Source organism: Peromyscus californicus, unplaced genomic scaffold (assembly GCF_007827085.1).
Source record: "Peromyscus californicus insignis strain IS unplaced genomic scaffold, ASM782708v3 Scaffold_21__1_contigs__length_65335640, whole genome shotgun sequence".
NCBI lineage: Eukaryota > Metazoa > Chordata > Mammalia > Rodentia > Cricetidae > Peromyscus > Peromyscus californicus.
In genome coordinates, this window is record NW_026294514.1 from 62,529,665 (window position 1) to 62,552,528 (window position 22,864).

A 22,864-nucleotide genomic window follows, 5' to 3' on the forward strand; every position below is an offset into this window, starting at 1 on the left:
GCATCAGTTCCTACCTTCAGGTTCCTGCCCTGACTTCCTGGATGATGGACTACAGGCTGTAAGATAAAATAAACCCTTTTCTCCTCAAATTGCTTTTGGTTATGGTGTTTTATCACAGTAATAGAAACCCTAACTAAGACATACCTATAACTCCAGTTCCAGGGAATCCAAAGCCCTCTTCTGCCCTCCATGGGTACTGCACTCACATGCACAAACTCACAGACACACACACACACACACACACACACACACACACACACACACACACACACACACACATCATAATGTTTTTTAAAAATTTTTTTAAAGAGCCAGAGGACTGGGTCACCTGCTTCAAGATAGCATCTTCTATGTTTATGACAGTGATGCTACACTCATTAAATCTTAACAATATGGTTACCTGCACAAGACCACACCAGTCATCACAGCAACATGGATTGGGGATAGCTTCAAAAGGCCTCACCCATAGATGAAGAGCTACAGGCAATCAATACCTGATGAAAGAGGAAGACTCTTTTTTTCTCCAGGGACGAACTCCTTTATAGGTTATTCAGTCCTAAGTAATCAGCTCTAAATACATTTACTTATGAGCAATATTAACTGGACTCTCAGTAGGGTGTGTGTGTGTGTGTGTGTGTGTGTGTGTGCGTGTGTGTGTGTGTGTGTGTATGGTGTGACAGCAGCAATTACAGAAAAAGAGTTCATGAATTTGAGAGATAGGGGAACACAGAAGGAGTCAGAAGGGAAAGCAGTATAGAAATGATATAGTATATTCATGTATGAAATTTGCATTTTTTTAAAGACAAAGAAAGTTGTATGGATGTTTTCAATTCTATGGTCTGTCAATATGTTTCTATGTGCACCACACTAGTTTGGTTGCTGTGGTCCCATGAACACCTTCAAGTCACACTTTGTGACACCTCTAGCATGTCTCCTTGTCTTAAGAACTGTTTGGCCATCAGGTTGTTCTGGGCTTCTGTACCAATTTTAGGATTCTTTTACTATTCCTGTGAAGGATGCCATTGGAATATTAGTGTGGATGGCAGTGAATCCAAGCACCACTTTAGGTAATATAATTACTTTAACAATATTAATTCTGCTAATCCATGAGTTTCTACCAGAATTTATCATGAAGGGGTTTTAAGCTTTGTCAAAGGCTTTCTTCTGTGTTTGCTGAGGTGGTCATGTAATTTATGTCCTTTACTCATCTTCTTCATACTATATTACATTCATTGATTTGTACATGTTGAACCATATTTACATTTCTACAATAAAAACATGATTGTGGTATATGATCTTTTCAATGTGTTGTTCCCTTATTTGGGCAGTATTTCACTGAAAATTTTTGTATTTATGATCAACAAAGACACCAACTTACAGCTTTCTTCTTACTATGTCTGTGGTCATTTGAATGTAATTGGCTCCCATAAGCTCATAGGGAGCAGCACTATTAGGAGGTATGGCTTTGTTGGAGTTGGTATGACCTTGTTGGAGAAAGTATGTCACTGTGGAGGTGGGCTTTGAGGTCTTATACATGCTCAAGCCATGCCTAGTGTCTTAGACCACTTCCTGCTGCCTACAGGTCAAGATGTAGGACTCTCAGCTCCTTCTCCAGCACCATGTCTGCCTGCACGCCTCCTTGTTGCACCATGATGATAATGGACTCAACCTCTGAAAATGTAAGCCACCCCAATTAAATGTTTTTCCTTTATAAGAGTTGCCATGGTCATGGTATCTCTTCACAGCAATAAAAACCCTAACTAAAACAATGTCCTTATCCAGCTTTGACATCAGGATAATACTGGCACTGCACAATGAGTTTAGAAGCATTCCTTCCTTTCTATTTTATGGAACAGTTTGAGGATCTTTGGTGTTAGCACATCCCTAAAGGTCTAGTAGAGTTCAGCAGAGTGTCCCTCTAGTTGTGGGCTTTTCTTTAGAGAGTCTTCATAACTGCTTCAGTCTCACTGCTCATTGTGGATGAGTTCATGTTGCTTACATCCTGTAGATACAATTTTAGTGGGTCATGTGTCTTAAGAATCTGCCCATTCCTTCTAGATTTTCCAGTTTATTGGACTGCTAAGTTTCCAAAATATCATCTAATAATATTCTGAATTTCCATGATACCACTTTAATGACCCCCTTTTCAGCTCTAATTTCATTAATTTGGAGCTTCTCTTTCTTTGCTTACTTTGGCTAACAGTCTATCAACCCTGTTTCTCCCTTCAAAGAACCACCTTTTTGTTCCATTGATCTTTTGTATTTTCTTTTACTCTCCATTTCATTAATTTTAGCCCTGATCCATATTTCTTTCCACATACTAATTTGGGGCTTGGCTTGTACTTATTTTTCTAAGACCTTAAGGTTTATCATTAAGTAATTTATTTGAGTTTTCAATGATTTTTAATGTAAGCAGAGATAGCTATAAACTTCCCTTTTAGAAAAGCCTTGGCTGTATCCCAAAAGTTCTAAAACCTTGTGTTTTCATTTTCATTTGATTCTAGAAATTTTCATATTTCCTTCCTGATTTCTTAAGTGACTTGCTGATCATTTAAAAATATATTGTTCAATCTTCATGTATTTGTAGTTTCTGTGGTTTCTCTTGCTATTGACTTCTAGTTTATTCCATATGACATGATAAAATCAATTATTTTTATTTCTTTTTCCCTGTTAAGACTTGCTTTAAGACCTTACAATATGGTCTATTTTGGACAAAGTATTATGGACTGCTGAGAATAATATATTCCACATTTACTGGATAGAATGTTCTACAGATATCCCATTAGTCCATTTGACCTACAGTGAAGTTTAACTCTTATTTTTTTTTATTTATCTGGATATATTGATGAGAGTAAAGGATTGAAGCCATTATTGTTATTGCATCTGGACCTACTTGTCCATTTATGTCCCATACTGTTTGTTTTATGAAATTTGGTATACCAACATTCTGAGTATATGTATTTTCTATTGTTCCATGTTCCTTATGGATTGTTTCCTTTAAAAATACGCAATGATCTTCTAATTTTGGCTTGATGCCTATTTTGTCAGATATAAGAATACTATTTTGATTTATTTTTTACACCATTTGTTTGGAATGCCATTTTCTACCCTTTCCACTTTGGATCTCTGTGTTTTTGATAGAGGGTGATTTTTTTTTTTTTTTTTTGTAGACAACAAACACCTGGGTTTTGTTTTGTTTTAAATCCATTCAGGCAGTCTGCAACTTTTAATTGAAGAGTCATGACCATTTATATTTAGGTTTATTATTAAGTATGTACCAACTTCACCCTTTCTTACCTTAGAGGTTTATTGGTTTCATGAGTTGAAAATGTTTGATTCTCTCCTACTTCTCATTGTTTATTCTCCTGGTAAGATATACTTTTATTCCCAAGCTCTCATACTTTGTATATTCTTTCTTCTTCTTCTTCCATATGATACTCCTTTAAACATTTTCAGAAATACAGGCTTAGTGGTCATCAATTGTTTTAGTTTATGCTTATCACAGAAGGCCTTTATTTATCCTTTGATTTTGAAGGATAAATTCTGGCTATAGTAGTCTTGATTGGCAGTTATTTTGTTTCATGGTTTGAAATAATAAGCCCATGGTCTTCAAGTCTTTAGTACATGTGTTGATAAGTCTGCTACTATATTAATAGGTTTACCTTTGTAAGTTATCTAACACTTCTTTCTTGTAGCTTTCAGTATTGTTTGTCCTGTATTTTTTCTTCATTTAATTATTATGCTTATTTATTATTTATTATGTGTTCAGTAAGTAGGTACAAATGTCCCATGGCAAACATGTGGAGGTTAGAGGACAACTTTGGGGAGTTGGTTCTCTCCCTCCTCCACCATATGGTGATCAAACTCAGGTCATCAGGCTTGACAGCAAGGAACTTTATCCACCGAGCAATTTCACACTCTTTACACTTTAACTATAATATGGCATGGAAAGTTTCTTTTCCAGGCATGTCTTTTAAGGATCCTAGATGCCTTGTACACTTGGATATCCCTTTGCTTTGCTAGATTTTGGGGTATTTTCTACTATAATTTCATTAAGATTTTTAGGTCTTTAGTCTGTGTCTCATTGTGGTGGTTTGAATAGGAATAGCCCCCATAGTCTCAAATATTTGAATACTTGGTCATTAGGGAGTGGCAATACTTAAGAAAGATTAAGAGTGGGTATGGCCTTGTTGAAGGAAGTGTGTCACTGTGGGTGGGCTTTGGGGTTTCAGAAGCCCAAGGCAGGCCCAGTTGCACTCTCTCTTCCTACTGCCCATGGATATGGATGTATGTCAGCTCCTTCTCCAGCACCATGTCCACTTACATGTCACCATGCTTCCTGCCTTGTTGATAATGGACTAAACCTCTGAACCTATAAGCTAGCCCCAATTAAATGCTTTCCTTTATAAGTGTTACTGTGGTCATGATGTTTCTTAGTCAGCAATAGAACACTGACTAAGACATTCAGTTTCTTTTCTTCTATAACAAATTGTAGTTTCATCTTTTAATCATGCCCCAAAAGGTCTTAGATGTTATGTGTATCACTGTGTTGTTATCTAACTGTAATAATTCCTCAACCTTAGTCTCTATCCCTGACATTCTTTCTTGTACCTAGTCTATTCTATTGGATACTTTCTGATGAGTTTTAAAATTTTACTCAATGACCTTTCATTTCCAAGATTATAGTGTTGTTATGTTTTTTCCAAGTTCTCTATCTCTTTTTGTTCTTTTTCATCCAAGTTGTTGAATTTCTTGTTGAGGTCTTAAATTTACTTATTTATCCCATTCATCTGTTTATTGAATCCTCTCTAAGGTCACTGATGATGTCTTTCCATTTTTTAAATTTTTATTATTTTACCTATATGAGTCTTTGGCCCATATGTATGTCTGTGCACTATGTGCATGTCTGGTACCAGCAGAGGCCAGAAGGGGGCATAAGACTTCCTGGAACTAGAGTTAACAGACAACTGTGAGCTACCATGTGGGTGCTGGGAATTGAACCCATGTCCTCCGTAAGAGCAGCTAGTGCTCTTAACTGCTGAGCCATCTCTCCAACCTCACTGATAATTTTCAAGCAATACTTTTTCTTTGGCATTTCAACCATTTCTGTACTTTTAGATTTAGCTACTGAAAGCTTGTGAATTTTTGGAGAGGTCATGTTGTTTTTCATACTTATTGAGTTTCTAGGCTGTAATTTGTATATCTGTGGGAATTAGTATTTCTTCTGGCATTAGGGTGTTCTCAGTGAACAGCGTTCTGTTGAAAGGTCAACCCGAACACTACACAGTGAAGAGAAAAAGCACTGCTGTTCCAGCAACACCAAAACAAGTCACATAAAGCCAGTGTCTACATCACTAATAAGCATAAAACGTGAAAAATAGAAAAAATAGCATAGACTAAACTATGAAGTTAAAACTCATGGAAGTAAATGTAATAATAATAAAAATTGAAATAAAGGAGGCAAAAAAGAATAGAGGTAGGGTTCATTGAAAGCAAAGAAAAAGAAGAATGTGAGAAAAGGGGAAGAGAAAAAGTAAGAGATAAAAATCCCATTAGAAAATAAATATGGAAGCCAGGCAGTGGTGGTACGTGTCTTTAATCCCAGCACTCGGGAGGCAGAGGCAGGAGGATCTCTGTGAGTTTGAGGCCAGCCTGGTCTATAAAGTGAGTTCCAGGATAACCAGGGCTGTTAGACAGAGAAACTCTGTCTCGGAAAAACAAACAAAAAGAAAAGAAAAGAATTATGAAAATAAAATTAGATGAAGGTAAAAATAAAAATAAAAACAAGAGATCTTTTAAAATAAAAAAGCAATAATACAGTAAAAAGAAAGAAGACTTTAAATGACAGAATCAGAGAAGTTTATTTCTGGGTCCTTTAATACTGGAGGGTCGGGTAGTGAAATGGAGTTCAAGACTCATGTAGATCCTAACACTCAGGCTAGTGCTGAATGAATGTGGGCTAAGGATCAGATCAGTCAAGGGTCAGTTGTCAGCTTAATGGCTGCAATCCTGGTAGAAGCTTTCATTCTTTGCATAAAGGGAGCCACTGCTGACCACACAGACTCTGGGCCACACAGGTTCCCACTAGATCCAGAGCCACCTCTCCAATCCCCCAGTATATGTACCTAGGGGCTGGAGATCTCCATGCTAGAAGTCTTCCAAGGGCACTAAAGTGTGAGGGAAGAGAACAGAACATTGGGTTCTGCCTGGGAAAGGGAGAAGTGGGGAGCTTGCACTCTGCCTGCCAGTTTCAGCCTGTTCAGATCCCATGCAGGAGGGAGTAGGCAGGGGAAATAGAGATCTGCTGGACCAGGGCACATGGCTCTTGGCCCTACCCTACAGGGCACCACATGCAGAAAGGAAGCAGTTCTGGAGACCAAGCAATCCACCAGTCATGGGCTTAGAATTCCTAGCCACAAACTAACCATGAGGCCCTTTACACTGAGCCCTCTGCTAACCAAATTTCTCAGCCAGATCATGCTCAATTTGCCCTGCCCAACTGTCTCCTGTGGCTGTCTCCTACTGAGACACTGTACCAGGGTAGACCCAGGCTCAGAGTTGTAGCAGTCCTTGCTTTCAAGTTCCCAAGAAGCTGACTCTCAATAGGAGAGCTCTTATTCAAGAACTTATATTTATTTACTTATTAGTGTGTGTGTGTGTGTGTGTGTGTGTGTGTGTGTGTGTGTGTGTGTGGTGTACATCACAGTGCACATGTGGAGGTCAGAGGATAACATGAAGAGCTTCTTCCCACAAGCAGATTCAAGAGATTGAACTCAGCTCTGCAGGCTCAACAGCATCTTTACCTGCTCTGCCATCTTCCCAGCTCTCACTGGGGCCCTTCCTAAGAGAGGAGGCCTAGCTACCAAATTCTCAAATATAAGGAGCAACAAAATGGGCTTCCTCTCTAATGCCAGTCTACTATGCAAGGAGTCACTTTTACACCAAATCCCACACTGGGTTTAAGACTTTCAAGAGCAATGGGCTTCCTACAGAAGCTAAGAATGCCAGTGGGCGTCCCCAGTGCTGTGGACCTCCCCTTGTGTTGTAGCTTATGTGGTCCGTTGAGGCTGGAAAGGTTTCCTACTTTTTCTGAATAACCTCTACTTTGCTGTGCTTTTCTGGCTCTTCTATCATCTCTTTGTGATTACCAATGCTTTTTCTCTCTTCAGAATATAGTCTGTTCTTTCTTACTCTGAGTCTTCTCATCATGGTGTGAAACAGAAAGCTTCTGATCTACCACCATGACCTAGAAAACAGTTGACTTTTTAAAGTAACTTATTGGCATACGTGTAAATAAGTCACTCCCATCAGATGAAGAGTCTCAACTGATAGTTCTAGGGTTTGCTTTCTGTCACTCGTGTGCATGTATGCGTGTGTGTGTGTCTGTGTGTGTGTCTATGTGTCTGTGTGTGTGTGTGTCAGCCCTGCTCAATTTTCCTCAATATTAGCTCTCCATTGCTACAGCACCCCTCTCTTCATAGAGAAAGGTGAAGGAGACAAACACAAGGTTCCAGATTGTGTTCATCCTCTTCGCTAACCCAGTAATAAATCTCTCCCTAAATACTCTGCAAGAACCCCAAGGTCTGCTGGGCGCATGCCTTTAATCCCAGCACTCGGGAGGCAGAGGCAGGCAGATCTCTGTGAGTTCGAGGCCAGCCTGGGCTACAGGGTAAGTTCCAGGAAAGGTGCAAAACTACACAGAGAAACCCTGTCTCGAAAAATAAATAAATAAATAAATAAATAAATAAATAAATAAATAAATAAATAAATAAATAAATAAATAAACAAACAAACAAACAAACAAACAAACAAATAAATAAATAAGAACCCCGAGGTTCTTTGGGACTGATATGGGTCACATGTCCATTCTTGCACCAATCACCACAGCAGAGAATTAAACTAGACTAGACCAGAGTTTCTTAAACTTTTTCCTCTTGCAATGTCTTTAACTCAACACATTTTTACATGACGCTAGGTATATAGTATAAAAATAGTTTTACAAGTTAAATAATCATAAAGCATTTTTCTTTTTCTGAGTTCTTTTGAGACAGGATCTCACTCCATAGCCCAGGCTGCCCTACAACTCGCTATGTAGCCCAGCTGGTTCAAACTTTCAACAATCAACCTGCTTAAGTCTCCAGAGTGCTAGGATTACATGCTTCTGCCATCACAACTGGCATGAAATTTATTTTAAAACAATTCTCAGGTATTCATATAATTTTGTCATTTATTAAAGCTTTAATAAAGTTTTGATATGGGTACATTTATTTTATAGAAAGAATTACATCTTGGCTGAATATTTGATACTATAGGACATACTAATAAAATACACACATAAAATTTAAACATTTTTCAGAATTGATCAATGTCTTGATTTAGAATTATCAATAATTAGAACACTACTTCTCAGTAATATATATTACAAAATGATAAAAGTATGTTTAGGAGCAATATAAAAATTACTGACAATTATGGAATATCCCAAGCAAAATTCATTTAATAATTTTTTGTGGAACTCAATCAGCAACTCAAACAACAATTTTTTTATTATTTTTTTTATGGTTTTTTGAGACAGGGTTTATCTGTGTAGCTTTGGAGCCTTTCCTGGAACTCACTCTGTAGCCCAGGCTGGCCTCGAACTCACAAAGATCCACCACCTGCCTCTGCCTCCCGAGTGCTGGAATTAAAGGCGTGTGCCACCACTACCCGGCTTACAACAATTTTTTAAAAATCAAACACTCCACCACTATCCAACCCAAAGATATACTAATTTTAACACTTCTATGCTGAGGAATGACAGTAGGAAAATATGAAAAGCCTTCATTTTCTAATATTAAAACATTATGTTTCTAAAAGTGAGAAAACTTTTTACATACAGATAAAAGTGCAATTTATAATAAAAAGTAACCTCAAATTTGAGGCAAGCTGTTCCCAACAGGGTTTCCTACTGTGTGGCATGACGGCAGGAGCAGTACCAAGTGAAATGGTATGTGTTCAAAACCAAGTTTTCAATGACGTCATCTGGTGAAACACTAGTGAACGCTACTGGAAACAGCTTGAATTCATTAAGGAGCTTATAATTAATTTTTGGTTGTTGTGGATTCTAAAACATTTTACTTTTACCAAGTTTTTTGTAGCTCCCCCATTCAATTATATGATCCGCATAGAAACGCATAAAGAGAGACAAGACTGACATTCCCCTATGTTAGTGGAGTATAAACAATGTGTGCCTTCTAGTAAAGATGAAAGATCCAAGTCTCCTTAGAAATGATCAAACTAGTATTCTTTTTAAAGAAATTTTCTGTATTTGTATTCCTAATAGGTCTGTAAATGCTTGTTTAAATCAAATATTACTTCTTTTAGAATCACAATTTTTGACACAGAATCAAAACAGGAATATAATACTACCCAGGAAAGAAAATAACCTAAATGTTTCAATAACTTGTCAACTAAAATAAGGATCATTTACATTTAAGGTTTTTACTTATGTGGGAACTTAACTAGTATCTAACCTCAAATTCTGTCACATCATACCAACCTGTAGCAAATGCATTCCATATCTCACAGATGCACTTCAATATCCTGGAACTCAATGAAAAATAAATTTAATCTGCAGACCATTTCTGAAAATAAGATAGTTACAGTAAAAATGTTTGAGGACAAGAGAGCATCAGGCATTGAAACAAGAGCCATATTCCAGGCTGGTCATATTCCACTTGGTCAATCTCTACTAAGAGACTAAGAATAATTACCTGGGGAAGTAGGGCTAAGGGATGGCTCAGTCAGCAAAGTGCCTGCCATGTAACCATAAGCACATGAGTTTGATCCCTGCACCCACATTAAAAAAAGCTAGGCATGATGACATAGGCTATAATCCGGGGCTGGGAAGGCAGAGACAAGTAAATCCCTGGGCCTCACTGGCTGACTAGCCTACTCTAATCAGTAGGACCCAGGTCCCAGTAAGAGACCCTGTCTCAAAAAAACAAAACAAAACAACAAAGTGGGTAGCTCCTAGGTAATAAAGAAAAGTGTTTGACTTCTGATACACACACACACACACACACACACACACACACACACACACACAAACACACACACGAATAAGGATCTGGGCTGAGGATTTAGACAAAAACTTTCAAGAAAAGAGGGACGCAATGTCCTATTTCATGTTGGTAAGAGTTAATGCATGAGTAAAATGTCATTACTGTAGATACAAAAGGAATTAATAAGGAACCCTATCTACCAAACAAACAATCCTATCTAAGTAGCATTATAGATAAGATAGATAGATAGATAGATAGATAGATAGATAGATAGATAGATAGATAGATAAAAATAAAACCATTTGGAGTAAATTAACCAAGGAAGCAAAGAATTCTACAAAGAAAACTTTAGCACTCTAAAGAAATCGAAGAAGGCACTAGAAAATAGAAAGACCTCCCATGCTCATGGATTGGTAAATTCAATTCTATGAAAATGACCATTACCAAAAACAACATACAGAGTCAATGCAGTCTAATCAAATTCTCCATGCCATTCTTCACAGAAATATATATTAGATAATAAAATCCAGACTTCTCATGTCATAAAAAGGAGACGTAAATGGAAAACTAGAACAAATTATGTGGTGTTCTACTGGAATTGAAGATATTTCATGGACATAAATTGTAATGCATGGGTGGAGAGGTGTGTGTGTGTGTGTGTGTGTGTGTGTGTGTGTGTGTGTGTGTGCGCGCGCGTGCGCGCACGCGCGCGCACATTTATTGGTTCTTGTTCACTAAGAGGGCTTCATAGAACCCGTATTTCTTTGCTAAAAGGAAACAGGGTTTCTTAGAAAAATGAGTAATTCCAGTGAAAGCACTATGTAACAGATCTACTATAATTTAAACTAAATAAATAATGGTAAGAAATTACCTCTCAGCAAGTAAAGAGAACAACCAATTATGCCTCTGAGAAGAAACATGATCTGCTCTTTCCCAAAGAGCATCTCTGCACAGAATCACACATGTTTCTGAGGACCTGTGAATCAAACACTTGCTTACTGCCCACTGTCACTTCCACACTTAAGATTCTAGCTCTTAGTGTCTCATGAGTTCTGACAACACAAGCAGTCATCTCTTTTAGAATAAGCCACCTAAAACCAGCCAGGCAAAAGTGGTAGCATCTCAGCAAAGATGATTCCAGAGAGAACAACACATAACAGACTCTGAAGCCAAGGGAGGCTTTTGTCCACTAAAGCATGGTGCCCCCACCATTTGTCAAAATGACACAAAGGACCTAAAGTTAGTTCCTAAGAACTCTAACCTGATTCTCAAAATACATTTGTTTAATGAAGTTGCTTGGGTTTATAAAGGAAGGGTTTGCTGTTATTTTTGCTTCCTTTGGTCCTAAGAGTAGTACAGCATCATTATTTTGTAGTATGAGGGGGGCTTTAAATCAGGGTGGCTGTGGAGGGAGGAAGCACATCTTTAATAAGGTATTTCTTTTTCCACCATGGATACTATATTTCTGAATGAATGCATAAAACCCAGTACTATTTCCAACTCATATTTCACAGAAAGTCATGTTTCATTTTAAACTGATGAGATTTCAAATGTTCCCTAAAGGCTTTACATGCATGTACTTCCATGATTCAGTAACACAAGAGGTAGCTACTGTCAACTAGAAGGCTACTCAAGCTAGCTCATATGAAATTATTCTGGAGGGAATCTACTTATAGGGCTTAACTATGAGGAAACTCTAGAAAAGACCTGAAGGAGAAACCTGGCCATGAGCTGTAAAATGCATCAGAACTGTATGTGCATGCATGCTTGCAACAACATAAAAGCAAAAAGTTTATCTACACTATGTATGGTTCATGGCATCAAGCTAAGACCTGCCTAGAGATTAGCAAGAAAATTACATTAACTAGAAGCTCTCCAGCTTCACTGACTAAGTCTCCAGCCATGCATAACGAAGCCCTCTCTTCAGCATTTTCTGACTTCCTTTGCAAACAGCTAAGCCATATACCAAATGGAAAGCTACTTTTTAACAAACTAGGGCAGGGAACAAAAAAAGAGTTTGGGGCCACAAGTCACTGTGCAGCCCTGAACGCTGACCTCAAGAGGAGCTGCTGGAGCCTGATCCCAAAGGAGTTCTGCAAGCTCCTCCAATTAGGGTTGCAGGTCAGTCTGGTGGTATAATTTGGGTTGAGTTGAGTTGGGTTGGGTTGAGTTGGATTGTTTGAGACCATGGTCTTACTATGTAGACCAGGCTGCCCTTGAACTCACAGAGATCCTCCTGCCTCTGCCTCCAAAGTCCTGGGTTTAAAAGTGTGTGCCACCACACCCAGCTTCAATTTTTGATATTTCAGCAATGGTTACCTTTAAAATGATGTAGTAACATTTTTTAAACCAACAATTTTGTAAGAACACAACTCAAGAAAAAAAGTTAATATTGTTTTATCATTTTTAAAATCTGTCATCTTCCCCTACGCTGACAGAAACAAAAATTGAGCTCAGTGTAGGCTGATTCTACCATGTAACCTTAGCCTATGCTGCTGCAAAGTTCTGGAAACTACCCTGGGCAGAGATTTTTGTATACTAAGTACCAGCCAAGAACAAATTTTTACAGCTGATTTTTAAACTCTTTAAAATTACACTTTATAATGGAAATACTGACAGATGTTTTACCCTAAAAGCACTGTTATAATATTTCTAGCTTTTAAAAATACAAAACTATGAACTCAGCATCAAAGATACAAGAATGAAAAATAAGTCATTAAATTATGAAATTACCTTTTTAAATAGGCATAAATAAAAACATCCGTTATCACAGCCAGCTAGATAGTTCAGTGGGTAAATGCTCTTCCCGCCAAGCCTGATGACCTGGGACCCACATAATAGAAAGAGAACCAATTCCCACAAACTTTCCTCTGACTTCCACATGTGGGCTGTGGTACACACACACACACACACACACACACACACACACACACACACACACACACGGACGTACACACTTTATGGATCAAATATGTTCACATGCCCTAACAGATGCATTTAACTTTCCAAATGTTCTTAACCACTGAAATAGTCAGTATTTCAGTGAATGGAGGGCTTACCCCATGCATGCTTGGTCATCAGTGTCTGATTTAACCCATTAGCCCATGTGCAGACAGATCCCAGCTCTTGTTTCAACACTTTGAAGAAGGGGTACAACATAAGTTCATACTGACTCAGAGTACAACAACCTTAACCTTGGAAAACTTGCAACATAGAAAACCATTCTAGAAGCTGGTACTCAAACAGATAAACCTATGACAAGGATATCCCACTGGAGAACATAAAGTCAGGCACAGTGGACAATTGTGGCTATGTGAATTTTACCCCACACCTTCCACACTCTTCAAATTTGGCTTATTGGTTCTAATCAGAACAAGAGAGGGTTAGCTACTCATCATAGTCCTACATGGTGTTCCACCAGCAACATGCACTTCATCCTCTAGATTCTCGCAATTACATGTTACAAGGAAGCAGATACAGAACTAAGACCTAAAGAACTTGGGTACCAGCTTTGTGGCTCAGGACTTGGGTTTGCTGTCCTAATTCATCCCCTTTAAAAGAAATTAGTAAGGCAAATCACTGTATCTCCAAGTTTAGTACTGTCTGAATTACATAGTGAAAGCACTCAGGGCACGAAATATGAAATGTAAGGAACAGGTTGATAAAAGAGCAAGGATAGACTGTAAGTTTGCTGATGGAAAGGAATATCAAATTTTTGTAGCCAAATCTGCTGTGCTCATCTTCAAAATTGCCATTAAAACAAATTATAGGGGCTGGAGAGATGGCTTAGTGGTTAAGAGTGCTGGCTGCTCTTTCAGACGACCTGGGTTGAATTCCCAGCACCTACATGGCAGCTCACAACTGTCTATAACTCAAGTTTCAGGGGATATGATACCCTCATACATGCAGGCAAAATACCAATGTATATAAAATAAAAATAAATTATTAAAAATGCAATTATATTTGTGTACTAATTAAAAGTAGTAAAGAGGAATGTCATTAATTTTTCCTCCTGTTTTAAATACCTTTAGTCAGTGTAACTCAGTTTTATTTACATATAGAAAAGTACACAAACCTTAAGTGTCCGATATGATGAACTCTTACAAAGTAAACACACTAACAGAACCATAAACAAGATGAAGAAACAGGACCACCAAAATTCTAGCTTTCTATGTTGCACAAAACTACCCACCCACACTCCACTGCTCCAGATTTCTCCTAAGCCTTAACTAATTCTCCCCACACGTGTAGACAGGCACATGGACAGTCTGTATTTCAGCATGAGAAATTAAAAGATGGCAGCCTAAAGAACAAGGAAGTAGAAGAAAGAGATTTGCTTTATGTGTTGATGGATTCTCAACAACAACGGCTATCAAGGAAAAGCTTCTGGACAAAATGGAAAAAAATGTAGCAATGGCCACTCCAATCTGAGGTGCTCTTTGTAAGGCTATGCTCCCTCTATTTGCCCAGCATTCTAAATTCTAAAGAGAAGATGTGCCTAAATTATTAATCTGTTAGCTAGGTCAGTGGTCTTTTTTTCACTCTGCAGAAGCTAGAACATCTGAGATAACACCAGAATGTGTTAACATATCTCCCGATTTCTAGGCCCATGCAACAACACAAAATGTGAAACTGCTGAGGTTTGAGTTTTTATTTTACGTGTACATGCATGCAGTGCCCACAGAGGCCAGAAGAGGGTGACAGATCCCCAGGAACTAGAGTTACAGACAGTTGTTAACCACCATGTGGATGCTGGAAACTGAGCCTGGGACATCTGCAAGAGCAGCCAGGGTTTTTAAGCGCTGAGCAATCTTTCCAGATCATGCTAAGAGGTTTGACTTGCCAGAAAATACTATGTCTATAAGAACTACAGGAACCATGCTTAAGAAGCCAGGCCCATGAAGAAGACTCCACCCTGCACATGGGCAGGAAGGCCATGTGCATGGCCTTCCTGTCCACTGTTCTATTCCTCCCTTCCCTCCCTGTAAAAGCTCTTTGTTCCCTGAGTACCCTATGATGAAACTGTGAGGACAACAGTCCCTCCATCTCAGAGGACCAGCCCCTGGATAATTTCCTGCCCATCAAATGGCAAGCGGTCAGAGGTTGAACAGGAACAAAGGAAAGTAAGACAAAAGTGAAATTACTCTTTATCAATTTCATTCTCTAGGAATCAGTTAAGGACTTGGCACACACTGCCATAAATTACTTAGGTAATAGACTGTTTCCTAGGGGAAAAAGTTAAATAATCCACTCAAGAACAGCTTGAAATTGACTTTTCTAGAATGGACAGGTACAAAAATTAGCTTATCTAGTCAACAGCATTTTAACTACTCAAAATCCCCCAAGAAAAACATAACTCCTCCAACCAAAAGGGGTGGGGACTTGTAAGGAACCCTCTGGTGACTATCAATATTTGCACAAGTGTGCACAAACCCCTAATACTCTACCTTTTCAGCATCAAATCAACAGAGAGTTCTGCCCTTTCCCTTTCTAAAATCCTCTGCTATCAACTAATTCAGGAGACACATTTGAGCTTACAATTCCTGGCTTACACTAGTTAACTGCTTTTTTTTTTTTTTTTTTTTTTTTTTTTCCTTTTCCAAAAACCTAGTGACATAATATACGGGCTTCTGTGTACCTTGGGTTAAAAGCCCTCACTCAATCTTGCCTCCAAAGGTGTCAAGGAAAAGTAAGATGAACCTTAGGGGACAAAGGCTTTGAAAGTAAGCCCACATGGGTCCATTCACACCTAACCAATAACTTAACTTTCTGTTATTCTCTGTACCACTCTATCATCTGGCTATTTTGTATCTGCTTTATTGTATCTTTATAATAAACCCTAGGTTTAATCCTTACAACTACATAATAAAGCCAGGCATGAAAGTACATACCTGTAATCCCAGAACTCCAGGCAGAGACAAGGTTATCCTTGGCTACACAGAAAGTTTGGAGAAGGAAAGAAGGAAGGGGGGAGAAGGAAGAAAGGAAGGGAGGAATGGAGGAAGGGGAAGGGAAGGAAAAGGAACAGGAAAAGGAAAGGGAAGAAAGAAAACAGAACAATTTATATTTTATACTCAAAGGGGAAAATTATATCTAGCTCCCATATACAAACACCTAGAAAACCTGACTGGACTTCTGCTGTTTTCCCATCAATGACACTTAGTTCTTTACAAAAAAAAAAAAAAAAAAAAAATCTGCTTCAAAAGATCACAAAATTTAGTGAATTTACCATATGCTCTTTCTTTCTAGTCACAAAATATTACATCAAATAAAATGAACCAGATGTTTTTCTAATGCTGTCAAATACTGAAACTATTTAACAAATATTTATTCCCTGACTACTGTATGCCAGGTATCAGGTGGCTAGCTACAAGAGAAGTAAAGGAACACATGAAACTCACATTTTAGAAGCATCCATGACTTTCCAAGGACTATGCTAGGTGATTCTAAGTCATTAATTTTCACCAACAAACATACCCCACTTACAGGTGACTGCTTCCACACACACTCCAAAGCTCAGAGCCAGAAAGTAAAGGACCTAGAATGCAATCCCATCTGACTTGACAAGACTATATTCTGACAAGACACTATTACTATAAACACAGAGACACACGGTTCCTACCATGACCAGCTTACACTTAAAAGAACAAATGCTTCTACATCTTTAAACACACAGTCTTTTGCCTGAAAATTTTTCTTCTCTCCTAAAAGTTCATCTGGCAAACTGTCAACCTGCAACTCAAATATCATCCATTAAAGAAACTGGAACAAGCTCTGCTAGACAGAGCTGTCCTCTCTTCCATCAAGCTCTTGCACCTCCATCATCTCAATGTCCAATTCTCTGTTGAGCAACACATCCCATAGCACTGTGGGAGGTGCTCTATTTACTTCTGATTTCTGTACTGGTCTGTAAGCTGATCTAGGGAGGCTGAAGATGGCAGTTACATCCCCAAGACCTAAGCCAGTGCCAAGCAAAGCCAATATTCAGCCAATCAAAGTTGAATAAACAAATGAATGGTGGAAATCATTTAAAAAAAAAGTTAAACTATATTGTGTAAATAAAAGTACATGCAAACCATTACAGGAAAGAATATAAAGAAAAGAGAACAAGATTCAAGGCAGAAATGTAAGAAGGGAAATCAATAACATACTAAAACTAAGAAAAAGGATTTCTTATCAAGGAAGAACTTCAGGTCAGGTGACAGACGAGAAGTCTCATAACTAAAGCTTGGTGGATCAAAGAGAAGACAGAGTATCTGAGCTCAAAGGACAAGGTAGAGGAACTGGAACAGTCCAATGAAGACAAAGATTAAATAAGAAGGTGCCAATGGGAATTCCAAGATACATGCTACATTCTGAAAAGATCAAATCTGTACGTTATAGGCATAGGAGAAGAATCCTGTTCTAAAGTCACAGAAAACATTTTCAAAAGAATTAAGGTAAAAAATGTCCCAGAGTTAGGAAAAGGAATGTCTATCCAGATACAGGAAGGGTTTAGGACATCAAAGAGACAGACCAAAACAGAAACTCCCCTGCCATATTATATATAAAACATTAAATATACAGAACACAGAAAGTACATTGAAAGCAGCATGAGAGAAATACCAAGTCACATCCAAAAGCAGGTCCATCAGAACAACAGCAGGTTATTCTGCTTTAAAAGCAAGAGGGCCTGGAATGATGTAGTTTAAGTTCTGAAAGATAACAACTGTAAACCCAGACTACTATATCCAGCAAAGCTATCTGTCACAACTGAAAGAAAGATGAAAACTTTACATGATAAAAATAGACTCGAGGAATTTATGAGCACTAAGACAGCTATGTAGAAGATACTTGAAGGGATCCTTCAGACTAAAAAGAATAAAAACAATCCATGCATGAAGCCCAGAAAGGAATAAACCACACTAGAATAATAGTTAAACAAGAGGTGGGGGGGAATGAACAGTACAAACTGGCAGGAATCGATATACAACTTTCAGTGGTAATTTTGATATTAATGGTCTCAATTCCCCCAGTCCAAACGGACAAACTAAAGATTGCATCAAAAAGTAGGAACCTGAAGAAGAGGGGCAGAAAGATTAAGAGGACCAGGATGTCAACTGTGAGATGGTGTCATTTATATCTGGGAGACGACATCGATGAAATCTTAAAAAATACAGATGCATAAGTAGGACCTACACAGTGACAATACCATTTGACTTGCCAAGCTGTACAAGGGAAGTCTCACAAGGCACCACCCTAGATGAAGAGCTATAGACAATTAATGGCTACTGAGAAAGGGAGAATCAGCTCTCCTCTTGATGCAAGGCCTTTGTATGTGACTAGGTATTTCTCTCATGCTGCTTTCTACCAGGAAAGTCCCTGGCAGGTTATCCAATCCCAAGTAGTCAGCCCTAAACACATGAGAAACACTAAACAGACTCAGCTCTGTGTGTGTGTGTGTGTGTGTGTGTGTGTGTGTGTGTGTGTGTGTGTGTGTACAGACTTAGCAGAGTGGGGGGTTGCACACGCACGCATGCATGCATGCATGTGTGTGTGTGTGAAAGCATACATCTGTAATAAAAGAAGTCACAAGTTTCAGAGGGAGCAGAGGAAATAGGGAGGACACAGGAAATGGTGGGGGAGGAAGAGGGTGGGCATGAAATTATGCAAATAGAGTACTCCTGTATAAAATCCTCAACAAATTAATAAATTTAAAATTTTTTAAAGGTAGGAACCAAGCCGGGCATAATGGCTCATGCCTTTAATCTCAGCACTCTGGAGGCAGAAGTAGGAGGATCTCTTTGAGTTTGAGGCCAGCACGGTTCTACAGAGCAAGTTCCAAGACAGAAATCTGGTCTCAAAAAAAAAAAAAAAAAAAGGAAGAACCATCTACTTGTGACCTCTAAGAAATGCACCTCCTACAAAAAGATAAACAATATGTTAGGGTCAAAGAATGGAAAAGGGACCCATGTAAATGAACCTGGGGAACAAACAGTGTCACAGATCTAATATCTGACAAAAAAGGCTTCAAACCAAAACTAGTGGGAAAAGATAAAGGTCACTTCATACTGAATAAGAGAGTACTCTATCAGAAGAACATTACAATTCTAAATGTATATGCCCCAAACACAGGTCTACCCAATTTCATGAAACAAATGCTATTAGATGAAAAGTCACAGATTAGCCCCAGCACAACAGTAGTGGATGACTACTAATTGACAGGCCATCCTGACCAAAAAAAAAAGAAAAGAAAAAAAAAGGAACAGAGAAATGTCTGAATTAATCAACAAACTTATATATCTATAGAACAGTCCATCCAAACGCTGCATAATTCCCATTTTTCCTCAGCAGCCTGTAGAACTTTCTCTAAAATACATCATATATTAGGGCTTGATGTCCGTCTTTTTTTTTATTTTATTGTGTAAGGGTGCTTTGCTTGCATGTATGTCTGTACACCATGTGTGTGCCTATTACCCATGGAGGACAGAAGAAAGTGTAAGATTCTAGAACTAGAACTAGAATTACAGATAGTTGTGAGTCACTATGTGGCTGCTGGGAATTGAACCAGGGTCCTCTGAAAGAGCAGCCAGTGCTCTTAACTGCTGAGCCATCTCCACCCTCTTAAATGTTTTGTTTAATTTTTTTAATGTGTTTTTGCCTGCATATATCTGTGTACCATGTCTATGCAGTATCCATGGAGACCAGAAGAGGGCATGAGATCCTCCAAAACACAAAGTTACAGCTGGTTATTCGCCGTCGTGGTGGGTTCTGGGAACCAAACCCAGGTCCTCCGGAAGAGCAGGTGCTCTTCAACCACGGGGTTACTTCTCCAGGCCCTCCAAAGCAACTCTTGACAGACATAAGAAAACTAAAACAATCCTTGTATTCTAAACTGATCTCTATGGCCTGTGACTATAAATCAACAGGAAGAGAAACTACAGAACAAACACAAATTCATAGAGCTTAAACAATACACCATGAACAAGGAGAAATCAAGAAGGAAATAAAAAATATCGCTAGAGAAAAATGAAAACAACATACCAAAACCTATAAGATGTAAGAGGGAAGTTTATAGCTCTAAGTACCCATAGTAAGAAAGGAGAGCAATCTCAAATAAATAACTTAATAATATATCTAAAATCTCTGAAAAAGAAGAAACAAGCCAAACCTCAAGTCAGTAGATGTAGAGAAAATCACTAACATCAGAAAAGAAATGAAATAGAAACAAACAGAATAATACAAAGAATCAACATGAAAGAGATGGTTCTTTGACAAGATAAACAAGACAAACCCTCAGCCAAACTAGCCAAAAGAGAGAGATCCAAATAGACAACATTAGAAATGACAAGGAGAGCCATCAAGATAATGACAAAATTCAGAAAATCATTAAGTCTTACTTACAAATATATACTCCAATAAATCAGGAAGTCTAAAAGAACTAATTTCTAGATGTATTAAGGCCACATAAATTAAATCACAATAAGATAATCAATTTAAATAGATCTATAATAAGCAATGAGACTGATGTAGTAATTAAAAACCTCCCTGATAAAAAAGAAATGCCAAGCCCAGAGTCACTGGTGGATTTTGTCAGTCTTCCGAAGAAAAATTACCACCAATTTTCCTCAAATTACCCATACAGCAGAAAAGGAAAGAACATTACCAAACATTTTACAAGGCTAGAATTACCCTGACATCAAACCCAGAAATGCAACAAGAAAATTATGGAGCAATCTCACCGAGAAGTACAAATGCAAAAATTCCCAACAAAACACTTGCCAACCAAATTCAAGAAAATATCAAATGATTATTCACCATGATCAAGTTGGCTTCATTTCACAGATGCATCAATGGTTCAATATACATAAATCAACAAATGTGATAAATTACATAAATGGTATCAAGGACAGAAATTACATGGTCACCTTGATACAAAGAAAGGACCTGACAAAATCCAATACCCTTTCATATTAAAAGTCTTAAAGAGAGCTGGGGAGATAGTTTTTGCCACATAACATGGGAACTGAAGTTTAAAACCCCAGAACTCATACAAATATTGGATGGGCATGGTGACCTGCCTGTAATTCCAGCCTCTAAAGTGGAGACAGGGGACATACATAGTTGTATGGCCTTGTAGGGCCCTCAGTTCTACTGACTGTGTGTGTGTCTGGTTTTGTGCTAGCACTATGTGTTTTGTTTTGTATTTTCCATTACTATGGCTTTGTGGTTTAACTTGAAATCAGGTATACAATATCAAAATAAGCAATATCAGCAAGCTCTGTTTTGAATGAGAGACCCTGTCTCCTCACTGAATAATATGGGAGACCTGTCAAGAATGATAATAACTTCTCTCTGTGTGTGTGTCTCTCTCTGTCTCTCTCTGTCTGTCTGTCTGTCTGTCTGTCTCTCTCTCTCTCTCTCTCTCTCTCTCTCTCACACACACACACACACACACACACACACACACACACACACACACCCCACATACAAAATGGAAAACTGGAAAGAAACTTTGAACAAGAAAACTATATCTAAATATCTAAATAGAGAAAGGTTATGTATGACAAAGCTAGAGCAACATTATATTAAATGGGGAAAAATTCAGAGCATTTCCACTAAAATCAGGGACAAGACAAGGGTATCCACTATCTTCATTCTTATTCAATACAGTATTAGATATCTTATCTATAGCAATAAGAGACCCAAATAAAGAGATACAAATAGGAAAGGAAGAAGTCAAAGTATATTTGTAGATGGTATAATCCCATACATAAGAGACCCCAAGGGGGCTGGAAAGATGGCTCAGAGGTTAAGAGCACTGGTTGCTCTTCCAGAGGTCCTGAGTTCAATTCCCAGCACCCACATGGTGGCTCACAACCATCTATAATGAGATCTGGTGCCCTCTTCTAGCCTGCAAGGATACATATAGACAGAACACTGTATACATAATAAATAAATAAATCTTTTTTAAAAAGAGAGAGAGAGACCCGAGGGATCAATTAAAAAATTCCTAGAACTGATAAACACTTTCATCAAAGAAGCAGGATGTATAAGCAGCATACAAAAACTAGTAGCCTTCTTATATACTAAGGACAAGGTTATTGAGGAAGAATGAGGGCATCAACCCCATTCACAACAGCCTCAAAACACACACACACACACACACACACACACACACACACACACACACACACAGAAATAACCCTAACAAAAATGTGAAAAATCTCTATAATGAAAAATTTTTTAAATACAAAGAATAAAATTGGAGAAAGCACTGGAAGATGGAAAGACTTTCTAGGCTCATGGATTGGTAAGATTAATATTATAAAAATGGCCATCTTACCAAAAGCAATCTATAGATTCAATGCAAGCCCAATCAAAAGACCAGTACATTCCTCCAAGAAACAGAAAAAAATCTTAAATTTTATATGGAAACACAGATAACCAAAGCAATACTGGGCAAAGGAATGTCGCTAGAGATACCACTCTACCTGATTTCCAGTTCTACTACAAAGTCAGAGTGATGGGAAGAAAAACAAGACAGTGCTGGCAAAAACCAGACGTGCAGATCAATGGAACTGAGGGCCCAGACACAAGGCCACACTACTATAGCCATCTGGTATTTGACAAAGATGTCCAAACAACTCATTAGAGAAAAGACAGCATCTTCAACAAGTGGTACTAGTAAAACTCAATGTCCACATGAAGAAGAAAGAACCTAAATCATTCTCTCTCACCCTGCACAAATATCAACTCCAAACGGATCAAAGTCCTCAACATAAGAAGTAAAACTCTGAAATTGCTAGAGAAAAATAAAGCATGCATGTGAAGATATAGGA

The 22,864-nt window shown here is 38.2% G+C and overlaps 1 protein-coding gene across 5 annotated transcripts in view; it reads right to left on the reverse strand.

The window, feature by feature from the left end:
• The window catches only part of Dis3l2 (DIS3 like 3'-5' exoribonuclease 2), a 330,432-nt gene that overhangs the window by 234,129 nt on the left and 73,439 nt on the right, over positions 1–22,864 (reverse strand). For 4 of the 5 annotated variants that reach the window (XM_052750513.1, XM_052750512.1, XM_052750514.1 and 1 more), the window contains exon 6: positions 15,935–15,976. The exons of the other annotated variant lie outside the window; for it this stretch is intronic. In XM_052750513.1, coding sequence (XP_052606473.1) covers positions 15,935–15,976 — 42 coding nt within the window. The remainder of the gene's footprint in view (positions 1–15,934; positions 15,977–22,864) is intronic. 5 annotated transcript variants of the gene reach the window in all.